Below are 24,202 nucleotides of genomic sequence, written 5' to 3'. Positions count from 1 at the left end.
GAGTGATGAGAATGTGGAGATGTTGGCAAGCCAGCCATGGTCTGTGTGTGTGAATGATGAGCATTGAGGGCACAAAGTGGACTGAACCAGCATTGCCCCTCTGTTTGGGCGAGCCTTGCTGTGGTCTTTTCACTTGCTCTACCATGATCCCCACATAGCTCATGAGATGGGCATGGCCTTCATAGATGTTAGTCAATCTGCTGACATCAGACATGATGAAGCTAGACTCAACCCCCTGAAACCTGACCCCTTGCCTCATTTGAATGACTTCTCCCCAAAAAAGGGTTCAACACATATTCTCTCTCTCTCTCTCTCTCTCTCTCTCTCTCTCTCTCTCTCTCTCTCTCTCTCTCTCTCTCTCTCTCTCTTTCCACAGACCCCTAAGGTCAGAGGAGCCATCACAGGACCCAAAAAAAAAAAAAGTATTTCTGTCTCTGTGTGATTATTACATGCATCCCAGTTCACCTGGAGTGACCCTGAGTGTTTTAGTCCTGGAATGCGACATATTAGAATGGATAAAATCAGAAGTACAGACAGTATCAAATGCTAGAAAGGAAGCAGAGCAACTGGATGTCTCATTCATTACTGGTGATCATATTAAATGGCACAGCCACTCTAGATAACAGTTTGACAGTTTCTAGTTAAACATATACTTATTTTACCACACAGAAATTACACTGCTGGTTATTTATCCTAGAAAAAATAAGAACATGTTCACACAAGACTATACATGAATATCAGAGTGATTTCATTTGCCATAGTAAAAAACTGTACAAACAGTTTTCAGTGAGTGAATGGGGAACATTGCAATTGAACACTATTAAGCAATAAAAAGAAATGTGCTATCAATCCAGGCAACAACTTGGATGAATCTCAAGTGCATTGTGCCGAGTGTAAAAAGCCAACTTGAAAGTGTTACATTCTGTCTGAATCCATGTAGAAATCATTCCCTAAGTTAAAAAAAAAATTATGACTGATAAAGTTCAGATCTGTGATCATAAATATTATGGGTGGGAAAAGGTATGACTATTAAGAAAAATAAGAGGTACTTTCTTTGAGTTGATGGTGACTTCTACACATATGTGATAAAATTTCATAGAACTATTTACAATTGAAACTAAAAAAAGTTCATTAAAACTATTGAAATCCAAGCAGGGTGTGGTGGCGTACCTGTAATCCCAGAGACTCAGAAGGCTGATGCAGGAGAACCAAAAGCCAGCCTCAGAAAATTAGGGAGACCCTATCTCTAAATAAAATATTAAAAAGGGATGGGGATGTGGCTCAGTGGTAAAGTGCCGCTGGGTTCAATCCTTAGTACCAAAACCAAAACAAAACAAAACAAACAAACAAAAACTATCGAAATCCAAATAAGATCTATATCTGAATTAATAGTATTGTACTAATGTCATTTTCCTGGGTTTTCCCACTATATGAAGATGATGTAATATATGATTCCAGAAGCTATGGAAGAGTGCACAGGAACATATTATTTTGAAACTTCTTTTGAGTCTTAAACTTTCAAAATAAAAACATATCGGGGCTGGGGTTGTAGTTCAGTGGTAGAGTGCTTGTCTAGCACGTGTGAGGCCTTGGGTTTGTTCCTTAGCACCACAAAAAGATAAATAAATAAGGATCATCAGCACCTGCGCAGAACTTTCGGATACCCACCCCAGCAGAAATCAAGGACGCCACTCCCACGCAGGACACCCGACAGCTTCCCACACACTGGAACTCTGGCTGCCACTCCTATGTGGACCCTCCATCTACCAATGTGGGGCTCCAAGATGGCAGCAGCTGAGCTAGTCCCCTAAGTGCAGTAGCTTGCCTGTACCTGAATGATTGGTGGCCAGTTCAACCACAATGACAGGAGATTGACCTCAATTTGGTTCTTTCGGGCAAAACTGTGACCATAAACAGCATCCTGAATCCAGAAATGAAGACTTCCTAAACAACTCTCAGAAGGCAGTTCTGGCAGCACTTAATCCTGAGGAAGCAGAGAAGCCTGGAACAAACTCCAGATGCCCTGCAGGGAACAGGTACTCTGTTATGGAAGGCAGTGCTGCCTGAGAGAAATGACTACTCAGGCTTTCCATATATTGTCCCAAGTGGTGTCCTCAGAAAAGTAAACAAGGTGTCACATAGATTAATGTGCTGCAGGGTAAGAATGTCCAGGGCATGTTTCTGCTCCTATGAGGTAGGAAGGCCTGGCAAGCCCACTTCCCCAAACTCTTCCAATCTCTTAGTCCCAGAATGCCAGTTGGGCCTGGGCAGCACAGTCATGGCCAAGCTCCTTTCGGGTTCCCATGTATGTGGTTTCCCTTGGGTTTAGTTATTTAAAAGAAAAAAAAAAGTGTTGCTTATTGGAAATTTAACTTTGTGCTCTGTAGTTTGCCTAGAAACCTTACTTTGTTCTCTTTGTGTTCTTGGTCATTGCTGATCTGGAATCAAGTACCAGATGGCCCCCAAACCTGCTTGAGACTCTGTTTGGATTGCATTCCATACATTCCTTTTCCTTCTCTGCTTCTTCTGCCTGCTTAGCAACTTTTGTAGCCAGCCTGGGATCATTAGAGTGTGTCCCTAAGCCTTTCCTTTTATCTCTGTAAGTGTTCTCCTTGTTGGAGTCACCTCCTCCTAACACTTCAATGGGTGGTTCTCAAAGCATGGTCCCAAGTTGAATGTGATGGCACATACCTAATAATACCTGTAATCCTAGTGACTGGGGAAGCTGAATCAGGAGGATGGCAAGTTCAAGGCAAGCCTGGGCAATTTAGCCAGACCACAGCGTCTACAAACTGGACAGAAGTACAAATTTGAAAATCTGCATATTAACAAGCTCCCAGAAGATGCTAATGCCTCATCGGACTGTGGACTCCATGTTCTGCAGCAAGAATCTATCCTAGAGGCTCTCAGACCATCAGAATCAGCATCACCTAGAAGGGAACTTGATAGAAATGCAAATTCTTGGTCTCACTCCAGACCTACTACATTGGAAATTCTGGGAGAAGCCCTGAAATCTGAGCTTTAACAAGTCTTCCAGGTGATTCTGATATGAACTGAAGTTTGAGAACTGCTGATCTAGTGAATGAGGGTGGGGAATAAAAAGCCTGAGAGGGGCTGGCACTTAGAGTCACTATAAAGACAAAGTAATGAACTATTTGTGGAAGAAGACAGTAAGAAGAAAGATCAGGATTAGTCTTATTTGTGTCCAATTATGAGTGGGCATAACTGTTACAGTGATTTTTTTTTCTTTTTCTCCCCAAGATTGAATCCAAGTCCTCAGCATGCTAGACAAGTGCTCTAAGACAAAGCCGCATCCCCAGCGTCTGAAACTTTTAAAAGACTTGTTACAACTTTGAATGTATTAGCTTTTAAAAATATTTAAAAAAATTTTTTATAGTTATAGATGGACAGCTTGCCTTTATTTTATTTGTTTCATTTTTATGTGGTGCTAAGGATAGAACCAAGTGCCTCACACATTCTAGGCAAGTGCTCTGCCACTGAGCTACAGTCCCAGCCCCTAAAATATTTTTAAAATTGTCAATGATCTTTATTTTTATTTATTTATATGGGGTGCTGAGAATTGAACCCAGTGCCTCACACTTGGTAGGCAAGTGCTCTACCACTGAGCTACAACTCCAGCCTACAGGTATTAGTTTTTGAAAAATTTTAAAATCTTATTTATTTCCCTTATCACAACAAGTAGTAGAAATTCATAGAACATTTTAGACTTGCATGCACACTGTAGAGCCGAAAGAAAGGAAATACAAAACCATGGTCCTTTCCTTGAAGGGCCTAGCTGGGCCTTGGATGGGGAGGGGGGGTTGTAGGTGGTACAGAGGTTCAGGTGGGAGGCACTGGAACATCTTGGGCTGCATAAGGATGGGGAAAGGGCTTTGGGAGGTGCTGAAGCTGTAAAACTGAAAATCCAGCTTTGCTCTACCCCACAAGTGTCCTAGCCCCTGATTGTGGGCAAGTGGCTAGTCCAAACTGGTCTCCGGGCCCCAGCCTCCTGTCACCTGCTGCTCCCATTTAATCAGTGCATTCTCCTTCCTCTCCTCCTCCCTGGAGGCCTTTCCTTGGTTCCATGCAGCAGCTCTGGCTCCTCCTGTGTGCTGGGTCACTCCTGTCTTACCCTTTTATTTGTGCTGTCCGATGGCTCAGAACAAAGGCCGCAGTTATCTGTTCATTTACTCTATTCATCCACTGAGGTGAAGACCTCGTTCCCTCACTAGCAGTTGAGCTCCGTGCAAGTTATTCACCTCAATAAGAGAGGCAGACTGGAAAAGAACACCTGGCCTTTGTCTTTTGGGATCATTACCAGTGGAAACAGTCACCTGCAAGGAAACCTGTTAAGTGGGTAAGAAGGACCACAGACCATCACCCTGACTGCCCAGGCTCAGTTCTTCTGATCTAGCTGATGAGTTTCAGCTCTTTTCACATAGGTGCCTAATCTATCTATCTATCATCTGTCTACCTACCTATCATCTACCTATCTCTATCAAACCCAGAGCCTCACACATGCTAGGCAAGTGCTCTATCACTGAGCTACATTCTCAGCCCTTATAAAATTTTATTTGAAACAAGGTCTTGCTAAATTTCTCAGGTTGTCCTCCAACTTGCTATCCTCTGGCCTCAGCCTCCTGAGTGGCTGGGATTATAGCACTCAGCTAGGTGTCTGATCTTCTTTAAAAAGTATGTGTCATGGGCTGGGATTGTGGCTCAGTGGTAGATGCTTGCCTAGTGTGTGCAAGATTCTGGTTTTGATCTTCAGCACAGAAAAATAAAAGTGAATTGTTTTTCTAAGGAGGTAATGAGAAGAGCCTTGTTCTCTCACCTCCTCTGTAATTTACACAGGGTGAGGGATGGGTGAGTAGTTGCCCACACAGCATTCCCATAGGGCTCAATGAGCACAAATATTCTTGTGCTCTTGGGAAAGGAAATGTTGGGTTTTGAAGACTGCTCAGGGCTGAGCTGGGGGCTCTGTAGTGTATAGAGTTTTGGAATCTTTAGAAAGTACATTCCCAATTAAAAATTGCATAGCATCTGTGTTTAAGTAAAGCCCTTTTAAACCTCTACACTTGTGCAACCACTAACACTTAAATACAAAACACTTCCATACACTGGCAAATGTTATGACATGAGTAGAAAGGGTCAGGAGAGGGCATGTTCAAACTTTCAAACACCATTGACACATGGCTTCTTGTGAACCTGGCACAGGGGTCCCTTGGATGTGAGGAGGTGTTGTACAATAGCTCTGAGAACATTTCCTGCAGAAGTGCAAATGTCTTCTATGTGAAAGAGGAGGAACCTGATATTCTGCTTCCATCTGATGTAAGTGCTTTTATTAACCTGTAAGCTGAATCTGTGTTTGGTCTAGGTGACACAATGACACATTTCAAACAAAAAAATGCCATTAAAAAGTTGATTGATTTTGACACCATGGCAAGGACTAATTTTTCTAGAGTATTTTGTCCTACACATCTGGCACTTAGCAGTTGCTTGGTAAATATTTGCCCTGCGAATGAATGAAATAACAAACTCTCCCACAAGGGTTGACAGTTCTCCTAACAAAAATGGTTTGGCCTATAGAAGGGAAAGGGGCTCAGATAAGTTGCTGGAATGCCAGCACAGGTCTCAGTCAGGGTGGAGGGAGTGTCAGGGCACAGCTTCCATGACATGCCCAGGAAGGAGAAGGAAGACCAGGACAGTAATCCACAGCTTCATTGTCTCTCTCCAGTGACACTTGACTTGACCACTCTGGGTCTTCCCAATACCTTCCTTTTATTGACAGTTGTCAGTGCAAGAACAGACCCTCTGCCAGTGTGGAGAACAATTTTAGATCTCAAAACAACTTTTCAAACAAATTTTTGACCATGACTTACAGTAAAGATATGTTTTATTTTGTGAACCAGGAAAGAAACCAACCAACATGTGATGCATTGATATTTTTCTATTCTGTTCTTATTCACTCTGTTGTTTTGCAGAAAAAGCGACCATTACAAATGATTTCAAATTTCATGAACAAGTTGAGACCAGACAGGGACCCTGCAGGAAAGATAGGCTTCCAGTTCTCCTGGACAGGGACTGTGCAGTGCAGGTCAGGGTGATCCTCCCCATACCCATACCTGGGAATATACTTAGGTCTCAGAAGACTGTGGTATAAATCGCTGCTTTCTAGAACTTGAACAAGAAAGCTCAAAGGAAAAGTCTTTGCTTCTGTATCTACAATATTTTTTGATTATCTTTAAGGTTCTTCATTGTGATCTCTCCTGGGGAAAAGTCAGCTTTTGACTGCTCCAGAGAGGGATTCCTGTGAGCAGAGAGCTCCAGCTCATCCTGACTCAGGGCTATCATGCGGACAGTGGTAGCAGCACAGGCTGGCTCTCTGCCAGGAGATCCCCAAATCCAAGCCTGGTCCCCCAACACTGTGCCTCATTCTGTGAGGTTTCAACAGGTGTTCCTGGAAAGGAAGGTGGGGAGTTGGCTCTGTGATAAAATAAGTGAAGAAGGGCTGGGGCTGTAGCTAAGTGGTAGAGTGCTTACCTCACATATATGAGGCACTGGGTTTCATCCTCAGCACCACATAAAAATAAATACATAAAAAGATATTGTCCATCCATTTACAACTAAAAAATACAAATAAAATAAATGAAGAAATCAGTCTTTGAATCATTAGGTCACACTGTCACTTGGGGAGTGTTGGTGGAGGGGCTGCTTCCTCACTAGCAGGGATCAAAGGCAGGGAAGAGGCTTCACTCCTGCACACATTGAGGACAGGCCAGGGAGTCAAGATGCTGAACTTGTGTTTGGCTAATAAAACAAAAAAGCAACAGAACTTTGTCAGCCTGTCAAGAAGACCCTGGTTGTTATGTATTCATCATTTTTAGTTGTAACTATTCAAAACAGACCATAATGATTTGTGGGACCTGAAGCAATTTAGAAATGGAGGCTGCCCAAACTGTGAGCTGTGAAGCAAAGTCCTCAAGTTAGCGAGTAAACTGAGCTAACTCTCCAGCTTCTGAATCCTATTGAGACCTTACTTCTGTTTGTCACTATAACTGATGAAGTTCTATTTTACAGCATTCGACACTCTTTTGATATTTGTGGATTTGAAGGTTCATGAACATCTCAATAAAAATCCGTAATAAGTATCAACAATCTACTGTAACTTAGGGATGAACTTTATCAACCCCAAAAGGAACCCAAGTACAATTGAGCAAGTCAGGCTTTGCCCACTTACAGGGGCGCCATTTATACAGACTGAGGCTGATGAGGCCCTGTCTGTGTGAAACAGCAACAGCCTTCTGAAAACACATTTATTTAGGTACTGGGAATTGAACCCAGGGGCACTTTACCACTGAGCCACATGAGTCCCTTTTTAATATTTTATTTAGAGATAGGGTCTCGTTGAGTTGCTTAGGGCCTTGCTAAATTGCTAAAGCTAGCTTTGAATTTGTGATCTTCCTGCCTCATCCTCCAGAGCTGCTGGGAACATTTATGTTTTAAACTGTAAAAAAATCAAAGTTTCAGAATTGTTCGTTAGAATGTCCAATGCATTCTCTTTCACAAAGCAACCTGTATGTTTTTTCAACAATTACAATCTCATTGAGGGTGGGTGAGTATTTTAAAGTCTGGATTCAGACTCAAGCCATCCTAGAGAGTCAGTTCTGTCACTAGTAAAACAGGGATGATGACAATTCTCATCCAAATAGGCTGAGGCAAAGGAAGGTAGATTAAAGTTCTTTTCAAAGCTCATCAGTAGTCATCTCAGAAGGCCAAGCTCTCTGTCCTCTTGTCTCTGTGCCCAACTTTGCTACTTCAAGGCCAGTGGCATTAGTACAACCCCATAGGCAGTTCCAGGGAAAAGTGGGTTGCACTGGTTTTATTCATAGCAGTTTTCAAAGAGCACATTTAGCCAAAACTTTTTTTTGCTCCCAGTCTGTTGAGAGGTGGGACTCCTGAACATTGGAGTCTACCTGAAATTCTTACTTTTAAAAGTTTTTCACAAAGCCATATATGGTACATATGGCCATATATAGGTATTAAATATACCATATATAGGTATTAAATAATTCTTGGATCCAAACTCATCATCCTGTTTCCTTGTATATGTATATTTATATCCCAAACAGAACAAATACACCCCTGATCTCAGAGGTGACAATTTTTAGGCAGCATTGCTCTATCACTTAACTATAAAATGATTGATCTTATTCCCAGAGTAGAATGAATGAAGACTTAGAAAACCTCTTCCAGACACACTATAGATGTGGGATTTCATGATGCTAAAGTGAATACAGATATATGAAAGGGAACCTGTAATAACTGGTACAGATACATTTTATACTTTGATTTAAAAAAAATCATGCCAACAATTTCTAACCAACTTGCAAAATTTCAACAACTCTCATTCTTAAACAGCATTCATACCCCACTTTCTATCTTTATTTCTCTACAGACCTGTTGTCTCCAAAGTCTTGTAATTGGCTCAGCTGTGCTGGTTAGGCCATTGTCTTTGTGTTAGCACTGGTCTCTGTGTAGCCAACTGTAACTCCAGTGTCTCCCCCAGGGTCCCCCCCAGTGTCCTTGCTTCTGCAGAAACCTCTTGGTTTGGACCGTTTTGCAAGCAGCAGTTTACGGGCGGCTGCTCTGTACTTCTTGGAAATGAGGTTGTAGAGGATTGGGTTGATGGATGCACTCAGATAGAATAGTTGCAGAGCGACAATGTTGAAGTACTGAGAGAAGTACATCATCCGGGAATCTTTGGTGTTTATGTAAATGATTCTGCCAACGTGGAAAGGCAACCAGCAAGCTACAAATGCCAAAACCACCACCACTGCAAAACAAGACATAGACACATTAGCAAAAGCATTTAAAAAATCAAATACCCACCCTTCCCCGCCCCGCAAAAAAAAAAAAAAAAATCCACCTGCACTAGTATAGCAACAAAATAAATTAGATAAACTTTCACCTAGCAAAATCTGCATGCATGGACAAAAAACAACCAGGTATTTAACTGCATCGATATTTGCTTTAAAACTTCACGTTAGGCTCATGTATGTGCTTTCAAGACTGGGCATAAGCCAGAAAAAACAATTGCTCCCAAAAGCTGTTTTGGCAGCCTTCCTTTTACAAACCCGCTTAAGAGGCAGATTATCTTGGAGGGAAAAAAAAAAAATCTGCAACAGGACTACGCATCTTTGACTTTTTGATATGGGCATGGTTCACTCAGTCTTTGGGATAACTTAACACTAAATGAAATTTTAGTTTAATGCAATCTACCCGTCTTCTTAAAGGGTGCTGTGATTAATCCACAGCTGCAGTCTCTAACAGAGGCGGGTCAGCTACCCATCCTGGATCTCAGCAGCATTGGGAAGTCATTGCTGTCGACTAGATCCGAGCCCTGGGTTCCTCAGAACCCTGGGGGACTAGAGATGGTTTTCTCTAGAGGTAGAGGGCGAGCAGTTTGCCTGTTCCCACTTGCGGTGCTGACCAAGGACTGGCGAGTTTGGAAGAGAAGTGGCAGGACTTACGCAGGACGCGGACTGTCTGCCGGTGGCTCCTCTCCCGCCCCAGGGCGGCAGGACCTTGCAGGGGATCTCGGTTCTTCCACAGCTCTCGCCCGATGAGCCCGTAGAGGACACTGAGGCACAGGAAGGGCAGGAAGAAGTAGGCAGTGGTAACCCACAGCATGACCCGCAATGTACCCAACCGTGCGCGGCTTGGCCTGCACTCGCGGCTGAACAGCGCCGCGGCCGCTGCAGCCTCAGGTCCAGAGAGCGGGGACGACAGTGGCGCCCGCGAAGGCAAGAGGGGCGGCGGCACGCTGGACAAGAAGGTGTGTTGCTCAGTGCCGTTAAGGTCCACGATCGGGTAGATGCTGGGGTCCTGCTCGACGTCCACCAGAAAAAAGAAGGGTCCGGCGGAGAGCAGGGCCACCGCCCAGAGAGCACCGATGAGCGCGCGGACGCGGCGCCGGGTGATGAGGACGCGGGCACGCAGCGGACGGCAGATGGCCAGGTAGCGCTCGACGCTGAGGGCTGTCATGTGCAGCAGAGTGGCGTAGGTGCAGCCCTCGCCCAGGTACAGGGACAGGCGGCAGAGCAGCGACCCGAACACCCAGGGCCGGGAGCGCCAGAGGCGGTACAGGTCGAAGGGGAGCCCGAGAAGGATGAGCAGGTCGGACACGGCCATGCTGCCCAGGTACAAGTTGGTGGTGGTCCGCATGTCCCGGTAGCGCCCGATCAGCAGCACGGTCACCACGTTCCCGCTCACCCCGACGGCGAACAGGCCCAGGCACACGACGGTCACCGGCACCAGCGTCCTCAGGGGGAAGGTGGAGCAGCGGCGCTCGTCGCACATTGGCAGCGAGGCCCAAGGCGGCTCCCGCGCGCCCTCGGGGCCAGCGCTGCCGTTCCAGGGGCTACCCATGGCAGCACCGCGCGGCCGTTCAGCCCGGGTGGCGCAGGAGGCCCGGGCGTGGCCCCCGTGGGGAGCGCTTCTTCTCCCTGCCTTCTGCAGGGCGCGCCCGGCCCGACGGCGGAGCGCTGCGACGCTGCGAGCCCAGTGGAACCCTGCGGGTACCGCCGAGCCCTGCCGCTCCTGGCGCGGGAAGGCGGCTCTGAGGGTTCGCCGCCCCGCGCTCGGGAGCCAGCGGCGCGCAGTCTCCGCCCCCGGCCCTCGCCCGCCCGGGCACGGCTCCCCGCGCCCTCCCAGCCCCTGGGTAAACCGAGGCGCTTCCCTTGCGCAATTGGAACTCGCGGCGGCCGCAGTGCGGGAGCCCTACCCACTCCCGGTCAGCGATTCCCTAACCTGGGAGAGGTTGGTATTGGCCCCTGCGCGCTGCGAGCACTTTTTGTAAGTCAAGAACACAGGGGGCTTTCTGGGGGATCTCTGCTTGTGTCTGGAAGGGGAATGCCCCCCCCCATGACCACTAGGAAGCTACACCCCTAAACAGAAGAGCAGTCAAGACTAGAATTCAGAACCACTAGTCCTGGCTACCAGGATTGAGTTGCTGTGTGATCTTGGCCCAGTCTTGTCCTGTCAAGGCCACTATTCTAAATTCCAAATGGTGGTGGAAGGTGCTGACTAAATAATTCCAAGGATCCCTGGAATCTCTAAACAGGGACATAAAAAATGAGGCTTAAGGGCTGGGGCTGTAGCTCAGTGGCAGAGCGCCTGCTTTGCACGTGTGAAGCACTGGGTTTGATCCTCAGCACCATATAAAAATAAATAAGTAAGATATTATGTCTATCTACAACTAAAAAAATATTTAAAAAAAGAATGATACCTAAATGTTGAAATGTATGCTTGAATACTGTCACATGTGAGGCATTGTTTTTATGTACAGAGTGTTTTATAAATTTCAAAAAACAGACTCTGCCAACACCCGAAACAACAGAAATTCAAGAAATGGATGAAAACTGATGTTTGAGTCAGCTCATTGGGATCAAAATGACAATAGCTGACGCTCACGGAGTGCCTAGGTTGTGTCTGGCCCTGTGCTTTCAGTTTAATCCTCATGCCCCTGAGGAGCTGCTTCCTGGTGGACAAACAGGGTTTCCCTTGAGATCAAACAGGCAAAGAGTTGGGACTGGGATTTGGAGAATGTCTAGCCTAACACCTGAGCCTGCAAGCCTGAGGACCTGCCACACCGCCCAGCCCCAGCCGGGAAATCTGTCTCCCACTTCCTCTATCCTCACCCCAAGCTTCCTATACTGCTCTGGAACTTTTTTTTAAAAAAAATATTTATTTTTTAATTGTAGTTGGACACAATACCTTTATTTTATTTATTGATCTTTATGTGGTGTGGAGGATCAAACCCAGGGCCTCGTATGTGCTAGGCGTGTGCTCTACCCCTGAGCCACAACCCCAGCCCCACTACTCTGGAGCTTCTGCCAGCTCCTTTATGTGGATGAATGCCTGTCTAGCTTTTTTTTTTTTTTTTTTTAAACGCATCTTGTTAAAAATTTTCAACCTTTTCTCCCAAGTTCCCTTCTCCTTTTTGGATCTGAAACCCGGCTTCATCTTAGGAACATGCCTCCCTTGCAAGTTTTCTCTCACATGCAGGAATCTGGGCTTCGTGGAAGGTAACTGTCACTTCCCTTGCCCTTGTTATTTTCAGCTGTCCTAAAAAGTAGCTTTGAGTCTGAATTCTTCACATTCCACCCTGTGCAGCCCCAACCCATCACTTATCCTCATTGCCCGAGGATGGGGTGCCTCATCTTCTCTCTCAAGCACTGCATCTGATAAAATACACATCCACTCACATGTGCCTGATCTTGGGGTTTGTTAACCCCATTTCTATCAGTGATCCTATCTGGCACCCCATCTCTGCCAGCTGCTTTTGTGAGCATACCTTACATCTTACCATTACCAGGACCTGAGAGCCCTCTTCCATCTCCACTTCTGACCTCCGTCTGCTCTCTTTCTGCTCACATTCCTTCCTGCCTCCGGTCCCTGAAATCCTCATAGGCTCCTCTCATCAGTTGCTCCTCCTGCTTTTTCCTTGTTCCTCACATGCCTGATATCCTCACTTTCTTACAACCTAAACTCCATGAGTGGCCACAGTCATCCCAAAGACTCATCCTCAGTGGTTTTGCTCTTTGCTCCATTGTCATACCTGTCTACTCCACCAGAGCAGATCGGGCAGCCTGGCCCATGCATCTTTCCACTTGGCTGCAGAGTTGTTTCTTTGGAAATGCACAGCCTCTAGCAGCGTGCTTAGCTTTTTCTGCCATCAGAATACTTACCCTACCTCATTCAATTTCCTGCCCTTCAGACTCTGCTGATATATTCTCCTGTCTCCCTAAACCCTACCCCCCTGCATCCTAACGCCTGAGTGGAGATCATGCACTATGTTTCTCTGAAAGAAAATTAAAGCAAAGTGAAAAAAGCTTCTATTCCCTCTCTCCCACTACTACACCCCCACCGTCCTTCCGCCTGGGCAAGTGAATAAGTTGGTGGCACTGGTAGCTGGAGTCAGCTCAGCACCTGAAGCACTCCATTGCCCTCCTCAAGGGTATTACTATCAAATGCCTCTCTCCTAGGTCATCAGATTTTTTCTCTTCTAGGTCACTTCTATGTTTTCAGCAAAACTCAACATTTTGAGTTTCTGTAGCTACTGTCTTCACTTTCTCCCTCCCTCTTGCTTCATCCTAGGCAGAGAAAATGTAATTTCTTCATGTAGAGTTGATCTGATTTCCTCTCAGCTCCTGGGCAGCACGAGAAAATGAATGATGTAGCCTGAGCAAAGCATAATCCAGTTTGATTAGTGATACAGACCCTCTAGATAAGTAGTCAGTCCTCAAATAAGGTCATTCCCTAAGGTGAACCCAGTGTAATGGGAAGGAGGCCCAGTGCGCTTAAAGGTCTTCGGCTGGCTATTCAAAGGGAAGGGCACCTAACTTTGTGCTGGTTCCTGGGGCGCCCAGGCTGGCATTTGCTCAACTCCAGTTCCACATTTTCTTCTTGCCTGGCCACCAACTTTCTGCTAGCCGAGGTCTGTGGCTCATGAACGGGCTTCGACTCAAGGGAACACTTGGCCCTCACAGGCTGCAAATCCCTGAGGCTCTTTCTTGCCTTCCATTCTGCTCCCTGGTTTAACGGGCTACCCCAACCTCTGCTGAAGGCTCTTTACTCCTTTCCCCAGCCATCAGGGAGGCTCCAAGGTGGGCTGATTGGGTCTCAAGGCAGCATCCATGCCAGCAGTACCCTGTCCCTTTCTGACTATACCATATCACACACCCTCCCTTCATACACTCCTTTTCTTGATTTTATTTTCTCTCTGTTACTTACAACCACCTGACACACTATTTAATTTACTTAGCCCTTTGTTCATTATCCACCTCTCTCCATCTTTCAACATCATGTGTGCCAGAAATCAGGGCTTTAATCTGTTTTGTTTATTGCTCTTTCCCTGGTGCCTGGATCCGTACCTGGCACAAAGCGAGAGTCTTAATAAATATTTGCCATCTCTGGAAATGAAAAGCTTCTGCAGAGCCAGGGAGCATTATTTCTTCACAATTCTCAGTGCTAGAATACTGCTATGGTGTCTGCGGGTGCTCAGCTGCAGTTCCTTGATAACCTAGTTCAAGATAGAGCACTGATATGCAATAACAAGATGAGAGAGCCCACAGATTGGGAGAAACTCTTTACCACACGCACCTCAGATAGAGCACTGATTTCCAGGATATATAAAGAACTCAGAAAACCTAACACCAAAACAAAAACAAACAAACAACAACAACAACAACAGAAAATAATCAATAAGGGGCTAAGGAACTGAGCAGACATTTCACAGAATAAGAAATACAATCGATCAACAAACACACACACAAAATGTTCATCATCTTTTTGAGTTTCTGTAACAATTAGATAAATGCAAATCACTCCAGTCAGAATGGCAAATATCAAGAATGCAAGCAATAATAAGTGTTGGCAAGGATGTGGGGGAAAAAAGTACACTCATACACTGCTGGTGGGACTGCAAATTGGTGCGACCACTATGGAAAGCAGTATGTAGGTACCCCAGAAAACTTGGAATGGAACCACCATTTGACCCAGCTGTCCTACTCCTCGGTTTATACCAAAGGACTTAAAATCAACATACTATAGTGACGCAGCCACATCAATGTTTATAGGAGCTCAAGTCACGATAGCTAAACTGTGTAATCAACTAGATGCCCTTCAAGATGAATGGATAAAGAAAATGTGGTATACTTACACGGTGGAATATTATTCAGCCTTAAAGAAGAATGAAATCATAGCATTTGCAGGTAAATGGATGGAGTTAAAGAATGTCATGCTAAGTGAAATAGGCCAATCCCCCAAAACCAAAAGCCGAATGTTTTCTCTGATAAGTGGATGCTGACCCATAGTGGGGTGAGTGGTAGGGAGGAATGAAGGAACTCTGGTTTGTGTAGAGGGGAGGGGTGGGGCAGTGGGGATGGGAAGGATAGTAGAGACAGACATATTACCCTATATACTATATAATTACTCTAGTGGATGATTCTGCACCTTGTACAACCAGAGGAATGAGAAGTTGTGCTCCATTTGTGTATAATATATCAAAATGCACTCTACTCTCACGTACAACTAATGAGAATGACCACCACCAAAAAGAGCACTGATTTGGAGAGAAGGACCCAGAGCAGGCCTTTCTGACCACATTGCTTTGGTGAGGTTCAAGCATGACTTGGCCCCTAGGGTAGCTGAGCCCTTGTGATAATGGCTTGGCATTCCATGTTCTAGGAAGAAAGGGGACCAGGGATCTGAGAACTGACTAAATCTGGTTTCTACTTTGTAGCTCTGTCGTCATTCACCGGCTTCTGCACTTCACAGTTCATCTGAGGAGACGGAGTTAGGGAGTTCTCCATGGACCAGGAGTGCGGCTCTCTCTTTATTTCACCCTATGAACATGGATCTGCCTGAAACTTGTGTGGGTCAAGAGTGAGTCTAGGACTTGCCTGATTATGGTCCTGTGTACCTGGAAGCAATAGGATGGTGTCACAAGTAGGCTTTTGGCTCCTGGCTGGAGGCCTTACAGGTTGGCCTTTGGCAGGCTGGGATATCCTGGGTAAAAAAAAAGCTGATACTTGCTCTATGTAAGCTGCTGTTCCAAGTTCCTTGTGTGTGTGTGTGTGTGTGTGTGTGTGTGTGTGTGTGTATTTTTAATTTTTTTTAGTTGTTGATGGACCTTTATTTATTCATTTATTTATATGCGGTGCTGAGAATCAAACCCAGTGCCTCACACATGTGAGGCAAGCTCTCTACTACTGAGCCACAACCCCAGCCTTAGTACTTGTATATTTTATGTCAGTCTTTCAACAACGTTATGGGGGTGGGATCCTCTTGATCTCCTCATGTTATAGATGAGAAGACTAAAGCATAAAGAAATTATCCCAGGTTACTGGGGCAGCCAGAAAGGACAGTGTTGTTCAGCCCACCACCAGAGTCCATGGAGAAATGGACTGGATCCAACAAACGGTGCTGTGTGGCCTCTGGCTATATAGACCACAGTGCTACCAGATGTAGGGAGAGCTGCCTATGACCCACTCTGCTAGAAAAGTGTCTTCCAGAAACCAGATTTTGTAGGCAAATGGAAAGAAATGGAAAGCTTCATGGAGCTTTAGGATATATCTGTAACTTAGATTACCTGTGGAAACTTTTGAAAACCCCATCGGTTTTATTTTTCTTTTCTCCACAAGAGAGCAATGCTTGAGACAACGTTTGGAAAGCAAGCACCCATTGCAACTGACACACACTTTGTAAATTTTCATGATTTTCCCTCACTCCCTATCTTCCTTTGTGTTGGAGGTCAAGTGCACAGCTTTTCACCTGCTAAGCCCACACTTCACCACTGAGCTACATCCTTGGCCCACGTATCATATTTTAAATCAACCTTTTGCATTTGGAAATGTCACGTAAAGTTCTTGATTTTCAGCATATCCTGCAAAATGGGAAGATGTGGTAGGTCTGGGTCCTTGTTCCCCAAAGGCTAACATTTGTATTTGGATACCGACTATGCATGTACCTTGCTCATAGCACTTACTTCTCCCACAGGAACTGTGACTTCACACCAAGCCCCTTTCTCATCGAAATGACCTGCAGGTTCCATTGGACCCCAGGCACCAGGAAATTGCATCTTATTTAATAAAAAGGCAGAGGTGGTAAAGCCGGCCCAGGAAGGGGGCTCCCCAGCAGAGAAGACCAAAGGCTGGCTCTTTCCCAACTTCACCATGAGGAATCCCACCAGCACATGGACCTGGGCCCAGGCTTTCTGAGGTTTCTCTGCACAGCAGGGAAATGGCAGGGTAAATTCAGGCAAGACTTGGTGACTTGACAGATTCCTGTTACTCTGCAGCTATTGCTTTAGCAATTTTCTGTTGGTTCTAGTTTCTCCTGAGAGTCAGGCTCAGTGTGGCCAGGATTATTAAATGGGGTGGTGGAAAGAGGAGACCCTGTGAAAGTGGTGAGAAGAGGGTACAGGTTTTATCCTGCTACATATGGATATTCTTACTAGATAGCAGCTACAACTGGTAAACTGAAACTGTAAAAAGTTAGTTTCTCTAAGACCACTGGGTCATCCTAGAAATATTAAAAATGGGACAGAGCTGATAAGTTAGGCCTGGGTAGGCCAAATCACTTAATGGCTAACTAGTGAGGATATTCTATAAAAAAAAAAAATTTCGGTTGCCCATCATGTATGCGTAAGGGTGAGAACACTCAGGCAGATGAGGGAGTTTGAATTGAGAAGTGTCTGGCATGGTGGCAAACATCCGTACCCTAGAGATTTGAGAGGCTGAGACAGGAGGATTTCAAGTCCGAGGCCCACCTTAGCAATTTAGCTAGGTCCTCAGTAACTTAGTGAGACCCTGTCTTGAAATTTAAAAAAGGGCTGGGGATGGAGCTCAGTGGTTAAGCATCCCTGGGTTCAATCTCTAGTACTCCCCCTACCCTATGCTGGGAAAAGAAAAGTGAGAAGTTAGCAAGATGAACTCATCAACTAGGTCAGTTTTACTGACTTGCTGATGCCCAGTGTTCAGTGTCTTCTATTTTTTTTTTTTTTTTTGATACTGGGGATTGGATCTGGGGATGCTTAACCACTGAGCCACATCCCAACCCCTTTTTTAAAATTTGAGACAGGGTCTCATTAAGTTGCTTAGGACCTCGCTAAATTGATGAGGCTGGCTTTGAACTTGGAATCCTGCCTCAGACCTCTAAGCCGTGGGATTACAGGCATGGGCCACTGCACCTGGAAGGATTTTCTAATCTTATGTTTATTAATTTTGTCTTTTGTCTTTTTAAAAAGTTGGGGTAAAATGTGGGGGGAAAAAAGTTGAAGTGAAATTCACAGAATGTAAAATCAACTATTCGAAAGTTAATGATTCAGTTCTGTTCAGTGCATTTACAAGTTGTGCAATCAGTACCTTTGCCTGGCACCAAAACACTTTCATCACCCCCAAATAAAACCCCATATGATGAAGTAGTTACTCCCCATTTCTTCCTCCCTCCAGCCCTAACAACCACTAACCTCCTTTCTGTCTCTGGATTTATCTATTCTGGATATATTTTTTTTCATATAAATCAGTCTCATTTTATTCACATACATTTCATAAACATGAAATGAAAATATATTGGTAAGGAGTCTTTTAGAATAGAGTGCCAGGACACATACTTTATTTTCTTTCATATTTTCCCCCCAAATTCCCACTTAATGTGTTTTTAAAATTAAATTTATTTTGATTTGTTATATATGATGGCAAAATGCAATTCATTTCATATTACACACGTAGAGCACAACTTTTCAAGTCACTGGTTGTACACAAAGTATTTTCACACCACTCATGTCTGCATACATGTACCTAGGGTAATGATGTCTAACTTATTCCATCGTCTTTCCTACCCCCTTACCCCCTCCCTCCCCTATCTAAAGTTCCTCCATTCCTCCCATGCTCCACCCCCCTCATCACAAAGAAAACATTCAGCCTCTGTTTTTTTGGGATTGGCTTACTTCACTTAGCATTATCTTCTCTAACTCCATCCATTTACTTGTAAATGCCATGATTTTATTCTTTTAATGCTGAGTAATATTCTATTGTGTATATATACCAGTTTCTTTATCCATTCATCCACTGAAGGGCATCTGAGTTGTTTCCACAATTGAGCTATTGCGAATTGTGCTGCTATAAACATTGATGTGGCTGTGTCCCTGAAGTATGATTTTTTTAAGTACTTTGGGTAGACAGAGGAGTGGGATAGCTGAGTCAAACGGTAGTTCCAAGTTTTCCAAGGAATCTCCATACTACTTTCCAGATTGGCTGCACCAATTTCTTTTTCTTTTAGTTATAGATGGACAAAATACCTTTGTTTTATTTATTTTTAAGTGGTGCTGAAGCTTGAACTCAGTGCCTCACATGTGCTATGCAAGCACTCTACCACTGAGCCACAACCCCAGCCCCTATTCTGAATATTTTATATAAATGGATTCCTATAACATATAACCTTCTGTGTCTGACTTCTTGGGCATAATTTTTGAAATCCATCCATTCAGTATCTCTATTCCTTTTTTGAACACACCAGCTCGTTTTATTTGGGAGCAATAAAGATACCCTCATTCTCAGGTGAATTAAAAAAAATATTTTAGTTGCCTATGGACCTTTATTTTACTTATTTATATCAGTACTGAGAATTGAACCCAGTGCCTCACCTTTGTTAGGCAAGTGCTCTACCACTGAGCTACAACCTCAGCCCTGTCAGATGAATATTTAAGAAGATGGTTTATTAGGGCTGAGAGTGGACTCAACATGGGAATTAAAATATCACAGGATGAAATGAGTGTTTCTTATTTAAGTCCAACACCCTGTACCAAGTTGTTGTCTAGTTTTCTTCTGTTTAGTCCTTTGAGGGCTGTGGGTTATTTTAAATGAGGAAATGCTTACGCACAGTGCTTGGCATATAGGTAGTATTTATTACTCTTATAAATGCGATGTTCAAAGTCAATATTAATTCTGATTTCCTTCTTACAATTGAGGGCTTTGGGGGCAGACAGTAGAGGACAGTGGTGAAGTGTAGGTACACTAGATCAATCACTTGATTTTAATCCTGGCTCCGGCATTTATTAGCTATTCAACTTTTGGAAGACAGCTTGACTTCTCTGTGATATGGTTTCCACTTAACAGAACCACTGGGAAGATTAAATTACCAAATTAAAGCCCTGAACACCAAGCCTAGGACACATTAAGTGGTGGTGTTTCATGCCTGTAATCCTAGAGATTGGGATGCTGAGGCAGGAGGACTGAGTTTGAGGCCAGCCTCAGCAATTTAGTGAGGCACTAAGCAACTTACAGACTGTGTCAAAATAAAAAATAAAATCAGGCTGGGGATGTGGCTCAGTGGTAAAGTGCCCCTGGGTTCAATCCCCAATATAAAAAAATAACAACTACCACCACAACAAAACCCCCAAACCAAAAACAAAGCAACAACAAGAAAAAAAAACAAACCCCCAAAACAGGAGATACTAGTCTTTGATTTGAATCAGTCACACATCTTCAAAATATCAGCTTCAAAATATCCTTTTTGAAATTTTTTTCTTGGCAACTTTTTCATAGTAAATAGAAATGGCAAAATCATATTATTTATTTTGAAATAAATATAAAAGTAGTCATTATAGCATCTAAACATTTGAAGGCATAATTTCAAACATTGAGGACTTGATGACGACAATTAAAATCTTGTTTGTTAACTTTTTTTCTCCTATGAGGTGTTTCTCCTTCTTAAAGAACACTGGGGAGAAAATGATGAATAACGGCTCTGGCCCCTTTGGTGGTACTAGGGATCAAACCCAGGGGTGCTCTTTAAGTTTTGGGACAGGATCTCCCTATGTTGCTGAGGCCAGCCAATTTGCAATCCTCCAACTTCAGCCTCCTGAGTTGGTGGGATTATAGGCATGTATCACCATGCCTGGCAAAACACACTGGAAGGTACATAATATTATTTGAAAACAAGAATTTAAGAACAACCTTAAAAAATGAGGCACATCATCACCTTTTATGATAGTGGAGGTTGCATTGAAGAACCATTGCTTGTTCTGATTTATTTTTTAAAAGTCTGTGGGTTGAGGTTTTGGCTCAGTGGTAGACGCTTGCCTAGTATGTGTGAGGCACTTGGGTTCAATTCTCAGCACCACATATAAATCAATAAAGGTCCATCAACAACTATAAAAATAAAAAACACTAAATAAAAGGTTTGTTTGCCTCCTTGAGCCTCTGTACACATGGATTCTCCTGCAGAAAGATACCTATCCATAATAATGAAAACCAAGATGCTTGTGTTGGAAACCAACCCATGGAATGCTCAACATGATGGGCAAAATTTTTACATCCAATCTATGGAAAAACAGAGGTGACAGGGTATCATAGCCCTTAAAGGCTGATTCCTCCTTAATTGTTTTTATGCAGTGATGCTTCCCCAGCCTTACACTTTAAACTTTATTGTGATTATCTGCACTTGTGGCAGAGATCCAGTTGGATTTTAAAAGTAAGGAATGTACAAGAGGTGACCCATGGGAAGGAAATTTTAATAGGGGATGAGAGAGGACAAGGTGAATTTTCTGGGGGAAGGCAGACCTAGCAATACAGACAGTAGGAAAGTCATGGGCTCCTAGGAGTGGGAGAATGATACTAGAAAATAGGTGAGGAATGCAGAAAAGGGGAGGTCAGAGATTTTCTTCCCAATGGGTAAACTTATTTAGAGGTGGGATCTTGCTATGCTGCTCAGACTGGCCTCCAGCTTCCAGGCTGAAATGATAGTCTCATGTAGCTAGGACTAAAGGCATGTGCCATTTACCCCAGGCTTTTATTTTCCAAAGCTCATTTACTTCAGACTTATCTTATTCTTTATATATGTAAAGCAATTAAGATAATGAATTGCATAAAATCAAGTTGCTGGGATAAAATTTCTAATTTCATTCATGTTTAAGATTTGAATAGGGCTGGGAAAACTGTTTTAATCCTACTAGAAGAGGGAAAGCCTTATTTTATTTTCTCAAATAGGTAGCAAGTAATTAAATGTATATGAATACAATAAACATATCTCAAAAAAGAATGATACAACTTTTATTTTCCATGGATTTTAAAGATACTTTTGCTACACAGTTTATGTATTCTTATGAGATTATATTTTACCATTTTTATGAAGTTTAATCTTGTACAATTTTAAGGTGATATGTTTGGTAGTGTATCTATAACCTTTAAAAAGTTTAGAGTTTTGGAATGTACAGTATATGAGGTAAAATCAAGATTACATTAAAAATTGTTTTCTCCTCTGCACTAATTTTGCAGTGAGGCTCAAATGGCAAGTACACTATTAAATGACATTTACTATCAAAAATAGGAGTTCATTTGAATTACTATGAAAAACATAAGCCACTGTAACTTGTCACAGTGGCACATTTTACCATTTTAGACATTCAACTATATAGAAATCTCTGGGCTCTTACACTCAAACTCATTTGTACTGCCAAATGTGGCACTTTAAAGAATAAGTTTCTAGAAAACAATCGCAATCTCTGTTGTTTTGGGGGAAGGTTATCACCCTATACATAAAGAGATTAAATAAAATGTAAACATACAGTATATTATAGTGATAGATCATTCTTACCACTTGGAAAGGCCAAGTTTATCCGTTTCTTTTTTGAACAAAGGTTAATGTTTGTTTTTTTTTTCTACAGCACAGATCATTTGACATAAAACAATTACAATACATGCCCATTCTATTAAGGGAAATTCTTCAGAGATCTTCAAAGCACAAAACATATGTTCCTTTTTTCCAAGACTGACAGAAGTGCTTAGTTATCACTAAAATGCTAACTTCAGCAACTAAAAATTAGTGATTCACTATCCTAAAATTCAAATAATAAATTAAAAAAGCTAGTTACAGGTGTTTTACAGATAACAGATGTGATAAAACAAGAATTTTAGATAGTTTCATTACAAACTGTATTATTACTGGCAGTCGTCAACATCTAAGCAAGATGTACAATGTGATACTCGACAAGATTCAATCTGATCATCCAATAACTCACAAATGCAAGCTCACAAAACATTAATGAATTATGCAATTGCAAAGTGCTCTAATGCAACATTAACCACATGCAATCAACAATTTGGAACAGTATCTGAACAGACATTACACATTAAACATTAGTTTTTCAAGAAAGAAAGCAGCTTGAAGTTTACTGGTGCAAATTAATTTTGTCTTCAGATTTGGTGCCCCAAACAAAAAAGGTTAGGTTTGATTATGAATTTTGATGGTGATGGCAGTAGTTATAGGAGAAGCAGCAAAGTTTATGGGAGTTCTTCAAAATTAGCCTATACCAGAGAGGTGGAATAGATGTGTGTATGTATGTATTCCTACACTAGGTATGTATAGTTTATATATATATGTCATATATGTATGTGTGTGCCCTTACAAACATACATATAGTCCAAAGGCTCACAAAACAAGCCAAGTAGGTTTGAAATTCAGAGTTGGTTTTTATGATGATTTTTTAAAAAAGTTACTATCTAAAAGTCTCTGTTTTTCCATGTTCTCAAGACCCGAAGAGGTACTTTTGGAGTAAACATTGAAATATTTTTAGGCCAAGTAAACTGCCTGTGCTTTCTTTGACTTATCTGTGAATCCATAAATATATACTTGTAATGAAGAACTCCACATTTATCAAATAAGAAGGTTCTTTTTCACACATGTTCTTTCATCCAGTTTTTGCTAAGCCCCTCCAGTTATTCATCATAATCCCACTTACCAAATAATTAAGACAAATGAGGAGGTAGAAATATAGCACTAGATTGCTTTCACAGCATCAGACTTTAACATTTTTATATAGCACATTAGTGTAAATTCTAGTCATTCTGAATTTTCACTTGGTAATAATCTTTATCAGGTCATCACTGTTTCACTCATGGTGACTGGTCAAAATTATCAATTATAAATTGTTGTCTCTTAGAAAGTTTGTTCTACAAGAAGGCATGTCAGAGAGAGAGAGAGAGAGAGAGAGAGAGAGAGAGAGAGAGAGAGAGAGAGAGAGAGAGAGAAAGAGTCAAAAGTACCTACCAAAAAACCCTCCCCAAAATTGATATTTCTGTGGCTTGCATTCTAATAAAGTGCCAGCCTCTACCTAACAATATGAGCACTGAAAATGGAAAAAAATGATGTGCTATAGTCTCAATGCCAGTGCTAAATGCCATCGTTTTTGTAAAAGCGTTACGGAAATAATTTTAGTACATGACAAAATAAAATGTAATACAGTGTTAAAATAAAGTTATATTTTCACTTGATTACAAAGTACTGAATGATAAAGGCAATCAAAATGGAAAAAAAAGCAAACAGCACAAGGATGACAGCAGCACACTGCTCATCACTTAGCGTGCGCCGGGTCCGGGTGCTTTCCACAGTGTCTCTGTTGGTGCTGGCTGGCGGTTCTGTCCTCTGAGAGATGAAGAGCACTGTGGTGCTGTAGGGACCGACTAGGTCCTGGTGCCCCAAAGGATCTTGGCACTGGCGAATGGCACACACTCTGAAGCGATATTCACAGTTCAGTTGGAGGCTGGAATACCGGAAGGAAGAGTCGGGACCTTTGTAAATCTGTCAATGAAAGATTAAAAGGAGGAATCGTGTGTAGAGTCTAGTCAGAAAATGTGTT

At 42.9% G+C, this 24,202-nt stretch overlaps 2 protein-coding genes across 5 annotated transcripts in view; both read right to left on the bottom strand.

Annotated features, from left to right (window-relative positions):
• Nucleotides 1-8,093: 8,093 nt before the first annotated feature.
• Mlnr (motilin receptor) lies at nt 8,094-10,750 on the bottom strand. Its single transcript, XM_005330236.4, has 2 exons — nt 9,534-10,750; nt 8,094-8,836 (listed from the first exon to the last, which is right to left on the bottom strand). The coding sequence occupies exons 1-2, from the start codon at nt 10,429-10,431 to the stop codon at nt 8,502-8,504; spliced, it is 1,233 nt and encodes a 410-aa protein (XP_005330293.3). The 5' UTR covers nt 10,432-10,750; the 3' UTR covers nt 8,094-8,501.
• A 10,845-nt stretch (nt 10,751-21,595) lies between these two features.
• Nucleotides 21,596-24,202, bottom strand: part of Fndc3a (fibronectin type III domain containing 3A) — a 158,540-nt gene continuing 155,933 nt past the window's right edge. For all 4 annotated transcript variants that reach the window (XM_040281536.2, XM_013360742.4, XM_040281535.2 and 1 more), the window contains one exon: nt 21,596-24,144. In XM_040281536.2, the coding sequence (XP_040137470.2) occupies nt 23,830-24,144 (315 nt within the window). In that variant the 3' untranslated portion in view covers nt 21,596-23,829. The remainder of the gene's footprint in view (nt 24,145-24,202) is intronic.

Source organism: Ictidomys tridecemlineatus, chromosome 6, assembly GCF_052094955.1.
Source record: "Ictidomys tridecemlineatus isolate mIctTri1 chromosome 6, mIctTri1.hap1, whole genome shotgun sequence".
In the NCBI taxonomy this organism is placed as follows: Eukaryota; Metazoa; Chordata; class Mammalia; order Rodentia; family Sciuridae; genus Ictidomys; species Ictidomys tridecemlineatus.
Note: the sequence above shows the minus strand (reverse complement) of the source record. Positions and strands in the feature narration are given on the sequence as shown.